This window comes from Poecilia formosa, unplaced genomic scaffold, assembly GCF_000485575.1.
Source record: "Poecilia formosa unplaced genomic scaffold, Poecilia_formosa-5.1.2 Scaffold69, whole genome shotgun sequence".
NCBI classification, from domain to species: Eukaryota; Metazoa; Chordata; class Actinopteri; order Cyprinodontiformes; family Poeciliidae; genus Poecilia; species Poecilia formosa.
The window spans coordinates 148,253-155,121 of NW_006800008.1; the positions used below are offsets into that span (position 1 = coordinate 148,253).

General features: G+C 40.5%; 1 protein-coding gene across 2 annotated transcripts in view; it reads left to right on the forward strand.

Annotated features, from left to right (window-relative positions):
* Positions 1-6,869, forward strand: part of phf21b (PHD finger protein 21B) — a 59,280-nt gene that overhangs the window by 18,765 nt on the left and 33,646 nt on the right. Inside the window, exon 1 of one of the 2 annotated variants that reach the window (XM_016673051.1) lies at positions 3,372-3,659. The exons of the other annotated variant lie outside the window; for it this stretch is intronic. Within the exon in view, the coding sequence (XP_016528537.1) occupies positions 3,648-3,659 (12 nt within the window). The 5' untranslated portion in view covers positions 3,372-3,647. Of the gene's footprint in view, positions 1-3,371; positions 3,660-6,869 lie in introns of those variants that run through there. 2 annotated transcript variants of the gene reach the window in all.

Sequence of the window (6,869 nt, forward strand, 5' to 3'; positions counted from 1 at the left end):
TAATTAGATTTCTATTGGCCTGGTTTGGTCACCCTTATGAAACATTCTTTTGCGCTGCTGTAGTTTGCAGCCTAGACTGGCGTTGAAACATCGTGTAGCTCCGCCCACTTTCCCCACTTCCAGCCAAACGGCTCATTTAAGGCATTTCCTGCTCAATTTCATCAACAAAGTTAATATTGAGAAACTTTTTCTAACAAAGATTTACCTAACCTAATAAAACGGTATCTGTAATGTTTTTCTGCTCATGTTTGGTTGATGTTTGTGACGATGAAAGCATTTTACTAAGCGTTTTGAGAAAGCGTCCCTCTGAGTCAGTACTTGGTTGTAGTTTATGGTGGAGGTTTTACTCTGGACATTCCTCCATCTTTGAACTCAGCATCGCGACCAGCAGCCGTTTTGCTTTACTTTTCTTCTCGCTCCATATTTTGGTCCGTTTCTGCCTGTAATTGGTTCTCCTGGTTCCAGTCCCAGAGCTGAGGCTGTAAACCAGTGAGGCAGACTCTGTCTGCTCCAATGTTTATTGACGAGCGGCTGAAGGTGTGATGAAGAACTGCTTGGATGCCGACATCCTAATTCTTCGTATGGCTCAGTGTTTAATAGATTTTTTTCTTCTGATTCCATTATTTTTGTCCTTATTTCACAGATTTTTTAAACATAGTTTTGTCTCTGTTTACTCAAGTTTCACCCTGATTTTATCCTATCTTATTTACTTATCTTTTAAATTCTGGTTTAGTTTTTACTTTCATCCTAATTAACTTATTTTTTTTATTATGATTTATTCAAAATTTTATTTTCATCCTGATTACTTTTTTATTATTATTTTTATTTCTGGTTCATTTTAATTTTTACTTTTATTCCAGTATGTTTATTCCAGTTCATCCGAATTTTTAGTTTAAGTTTTATTCTGATTTTTGTCCCTGTTTGTTATAATTCATCCCAGTTTTCTTGATAATAATTTTTTTATTCTCCCTGATTTTGCTCTGGATAGATTAGATTTTTTCTAAACTTTGTTTTGTCCCTTATTTTTATTTTTTTAGTTTTTGCTCCTTTTTTGTCCTGATTTTATTCCAGTGTTTTGATTTTCATCAGATTTTTATCCTGGTATTAAAGTATTGACGTTAGATAAATCTAGGAAAGATTGCAGTAACGTCTTTAAATTCTCCGTCTGGTCTTTGACAGAGCTGCAGTGAAACCTGTTATGTGTGTAATTAATCGTCCCTCAGCTCCAGCTGTGCTGATCAGGCAGTAAATCCACAGCTGGATCTCTGCTCAGACGTTTGCTCTGAGGTTCGGAGTGAAAATGTGAAAGAGAGGGGGAAAAAAGTGGTTCTGTGAGTCACTCACCTAAAAATATCAGGCGTGCAGCTTCAGTTCTTCCTGCCGGGTTGCGCTGACCTGTGAGTCAGCGCTCCAACTGGAGTCGGCGCTCCGAGGAGGGAAACCTGCCGGAAAGGGCAGGATGGGAGCTGGTCGGGCCCAAAATGGCCGCCATGACCGGAACTGTAACTTAGAATGAGGAAATTATTGAACCGTAACATTGCAAATGCAGCAATGAGAACATCAGTCTAAGCTTTTTTTAACATTTCCAGTTGAAGTTTTTGTTACCTGATATAAACAGACTAAAATTCTGGACATTGTTTTCCTCTGCAGACGCATTCCTGATCAGTTTCTCTGTTTTTAGCCGTTAAAAAACCACAAAGCTGCAGAGCGAGTCTTCATCCAAACACTTCCACATTCTGATTGATTCTCTCTGTGATGCTGCATCTTTACAAAATTTAAGATAAAACTGTTTTATTTATGAAAGCTAAAAACAAGCTTGCTTCTGTCTGTTAGCTCACAGAAATGCTAAAAATCTCCAGCTAACAGTGGCGTGGATCCTACGTAATTGTGTTTAAAGTTGTTTTAGTAAAGATTGGGGCTACTGAAAAAAGTAAAAATAATTTTGACTTTAATCTCAGAATTTTTACTTTAATTGGACATTTTTCCACTTTAATCTCAGAATTTTGACTAAAATCCCAGGATTCCAACCGTTTTTCTTAGAGTTCAGACTTGTTTTGCTCCAGATTGTAATTTCTCCTCCGTAGTTTTGACTCTGATTTTTGACCCACGTGACATAAAGTTTGGACACCGTTGGGATAAATCATTCCAACATGGCTGCCCATCTTAAGCCTGGCTGCTGTTGATGTTTGCAGAGTCGTGGTTCTGTTAATCCAGGTTGAACTCGTGGATCAGAGCAGCAGCTTCTTCTCTCTCTGCTGCAGCCAGAAGATGGCATGATTCAGTTTCCTGTTCTGCCTCTATTAATAACTGCCATGTTTTAATAGTGAAAGTCTGTAAATAATCACAGTGTCTCTTGTCTGAATGCAACAGGACCATATTTCTCTGCTAGTTCAAGGCCGATCCTCTGATCTGAGGTCAGATTTAGGGGAGGAACCAACAGAATGGAGGTGAATCGTTCTTCAGAGGGAAAATAATCCATTTGCTTAATCACGTCTCTTAAAGCGTGCAGCCAAGTTGCCTGGTAACCGAACGGCAGCAGAAACAGTCGACTTGGAGTCGTATTTAACAAAAGCAGCAGGCGCAGTGTTTAAATGCTGACGTGTTCAATGCCTGAACACACACAGAGCTGCTCGAATCATTCTGCTTTTATCCTCCAGAGAACACAACTGTTGCCTTGAATCTTTGTCCTTCTGGTTGAGTGAAGCAGCTTTGGCTGCTCTGGGATCAGTTTATCCGGTTTCCATGAATCATTGAAGACTGGTTTTTTAGTTAGTTCTAATAATTCCTTCAAAATCGTATTTTCCAGCTTTTTAGGAAGTAGTAAACCCCTCCTGGTTTATTATTGATGGTTTCTCTTTGAGTTTATCTCATAATTATGATGTTGATGCCTTGACTTAGGAGTAATTCCCAAAGATAAACATTTTCATTTTGGATCAAATGAAGATTATAAATGCTCTTAAAGGGTCAGTTCTGCCAGAATGTATCGATAAAACCCATTACAAAATATTCATCTCTGCATTCATTGAGTACTTCAATTTAAATAAAACTGAACATCTTTGGCTCCCTCCAGGATAAAAGCCTGTTTTTGTACTTTTGTTGTCTTCTTTTCTGGTAATATCAGTAGATTTCTGGTTAAAAACAGACAAGTAGTTGATGTTGAATAATTGAGACTCTGTGGGTTTTTTATTTGTTTTAATGTTCCTGTGATGGAGAGTAGCTGGATGTGAAATCTCATCATCTGAACTGATTCTGGAGTATTTATGAGCTGCAGCGACGGAGGAAGAGCAGTTTGTCATCTTCAAACGGTTAAAATTAGTGTTTGCAGGCGAGGAAGAGGAGGGTGATGTTTGGGAGAGAGGGTGAGGTGTGAAGGTGGTGGGGGGACGTCCTTGCTCTGGCAATCGGCGGCTAACAAAGAGCGCCGTGTAACGAACGGGACTTTTAATTTGTTTTTCTGACAAGGTCAGTGAGAGTGATGGCTCTCAGCAGCAGGAGGAGGAGGAAGAGAAGGAGGAGGAGGAAAAGGAAGAGTGAAGATGGGAGACCTGAGGCAGGATGGGGGGGCTGGAAAATCAACCAGGAAGTCATTTCTCCTATTTTAACTGAGTGCATGCAAACTCATCAAACCTGATAGCAAGGAGGGAAGAATGGACCGACTAGTAAGATGCTACGCCGTCTCCCTGGCAACAGGCTGAGGATGCTCATGGATGCTGGAATATTTTGATGATGGAGGAACTTCACTCAGTCGTTGGTGTTTGATGTTTGAAGCCGTGTTGATGTGGAATATTCTGGAAAAGGTCCTGTAGTCCAAATCTAGAATTTGGCTGCTGACCCAAATCGGCCTGATTGGTTCTGATCAGCAGCCGGCTGGTCTGAAACAAAAAATCAGTTTTTATTATCGTTAAATTCTCTCACTTCTGATCCCAAAGCTTATCAGTGTGGAAGCTGTTACCCAGGCAACGTGGTTTAATGTTTATTTTCAGAGTCTTTGAGGTGGTTTAAAAAGGAAGTTGTAGAAATCAAAGTGATTTTTACTTTTGATTCTGGATTTGGAGCGAGAGGAAGGTTTCACTCACACTAGTCCTGTTTAGTCCGCTTTAATCCAGCTCTAGTTTGTTTAGAAAGTCCAGTTCATTTGTGGAGGTGTGACTGTGTGATTCAACACTGTAAGAAATAAACTCTGGTCCGCTTCGTTTGGTTCAGTTGAAGTGAAATCTGGTGCGGTGTGAACGCCAAGTGGACCAGATACCGCTCCGAAAACAGGGAGTGGACTGCAGCGCAGTGCATTCTGGGCAAATAGAACCAAAACAAACGTCTGAGTCTAGTGTTGGCAAGAGAAATTGCTCATAACCTTTTACCAAAGACGAAAGAGAAATCCTATAACCGCTAAAATCTGACGATGCTCTGTTTTTGTTTACATTTTGCGAAGAAGGAAGTTGTGTTCAGAGTCTTCTTCAGAAATTTTTGTGTCGTTTCCTTCAGTGGTTCTTGGTGGAGCACCTCCACAGGCGAGGAGAGGAATTGTTTTTTTTTAAGGTGACCTGTTATGCTTCTTTAAACAGGTTAGCATAGCTCTGTGTTCATTACATAATGAGATTTTAGTCTGCTCATTTCAGAATGAGCTGTTTTATGGCGTCTGTCACTTCAAATCCAAACAGCCGGTGGTGGCCACGCCCCCTCAACCCCCAACTCATCGTTTACACTTAAACATGAAACTAGCTACAAATACATGCACAATTATTGAACCATACATCTTAACAAGCATTTGTAGAGCCTCCTGCACAACCAACAATAATGCAGCAAGTAGTTTCTAGATAATAAGTTGTCTTTTCCAGCAGCCATTTTCTTGACTGTTTTTCACCATCTATTCCAGTAAATAAGACATCCAGTGTCTGCATTAAAGGCGGTTATATTTCTAACATATCAATAATCCAGAGGCTGAATGCATTTCCAGCTGTTTGCTGCTGGAGACGTTTGTTCAGCTGGTGATGAACCGCTCTGAGCTCGCAGTGTTTCTTCTCCGGGACTCATTTAACCCTGGGCTCAGACGAGGCGATGCGCCCTCTCTGCCCTCTGACACACATTGTGTTTCTACACGCAGTCCGCCTGGGACGCCAGCTGCTTTGTTCGCCGCTCCATAGAAATGTGAGAAAACCAATGAAAGCAGCAGGATCAGGCTGTTTTTTGTGTGTGAGCTGAATAAAGATGAATTAAAATCAGCAGCCAGTAAGTTTTCTTCCTGTGAAAGCGTTCAAATTAATTCCCTATTACTGGCTTGCTTATCGAGAGCTGCACAGACACAAAGATGCAGACAAACAGTGAAAAGCAATTAAAAATAAATGGAGTTTGGGGGGAAAAAGTGGCTGAGAGAGCGAGTTCATCTGAAGCCAACTTTACTTTTTTGTGTTTTCGCTGCTGTGGACATTTTGTCACCATCCTGGGGCGCCATCAGCCTAAACGGCCAAATTAACCCAATTATTCAGAGCGAGTTGAAGTGGCGCTGCTGCCTTCAGGCGCCGTGGTTTTTCTGAACGTCGTGCCTGGATGTGTGTGGCGCAGACGCAGTTGGCTTCGGCGCCACACGGCTCCACGTCAGAGGCGCTTCGGCGCAATTTTTATTCCCTGCCGTCAAGGAAGAGGCAACAACAGTTCAAAGAAAAGCTGGTTTCCGTAGCAACGTGCCAAATATAACTAGAGTCGTTCTCTGCAGTGATGAGGAGTTGTTAGACTGGAGGAGCCAGAATGAGCCGCAGTAAACAGCGGCGGGCGTTTCATCTGCAGCAGTCATGCAGCGCTGCATTTGTCCTGCAGCAGATTTAGACACACTTGAGCGCCAGACCCTGAACTCACCATCACTGTCTGAACAGTCCAATCCAGGTCTGATATCTGTCCAAAACCAGCCAACACCAGGTTCTAATGTGAGCTCAGAACTGGTTGAAGACCAGTTTCAAGGTCTAAGGTGGTCTAAGTCCACGACTAAAACTGGAATAAAACCAACAAAGCCATTGGTTACTGTTGTTAATTCAGCTCACAACCAGTGCATAAAATGTTTCTTTAGGTCAAACCTTTAGTAACATCAGTTTGAAACCAGTGGATTCCCAATTTAAACATCAGTCTGAAACCAGTGGATTCCCAATTTAAACATCAGTCTGAACCGGCGTTTGCCATATAAAATAAAATGGCATTTTTGATTTTTTTTTTTTTTCATACCAGATCTGATTTACAATTTTATTTTTTGTCTTGCTTTCTTTTCAAAAAAGAGAGGAAAATATTTTCAAAAAGTGGCATCTGTGAGTCATACAACTGAGTGTTTAATTCCTGGAAAGTTACGAGAAAAAAGTCGTTTTGATGGGTAAAAAAAAAGTCTTGGATGTGTTTTCTTTTATTATTTTTATTCACGTTGAACTTCCCATAACACTACTGCTTCATTCTCCTAATATTACAACTTTATTCTGGTAATATTACGACTTCATTCAAGTAATTAATAAAGACGAAACGTAGTCAGGCCTTAATATTACATTGTAGAGTTGATCTGAATTTAAAGTCCAAATAAATAGAAGCTGTAAAACACACTTGTCTGACGAGATGGCCACCCTGCACTATGGAAACGCAAGGAGTGGATTATTGAAAAAATATCACAATTATCCAAAAAGTAAATCTTCAAAAACCAGAAATTTGATTATCGCCCAGTCCTGGTCTGAACCTGGAAACTTAAAAAAAAAACAATTCTTACTCATTTAAAACCAATCGGAGACACTTGCATCAAATCAAAGTCCAAAATTGTCCAAAATGAAGGTTAAGCTGGAATAAATCGATCTAAAACAGAACACTGGTTGGTTTAAAATCAAGTCATGTCTAAAGTTTATCTC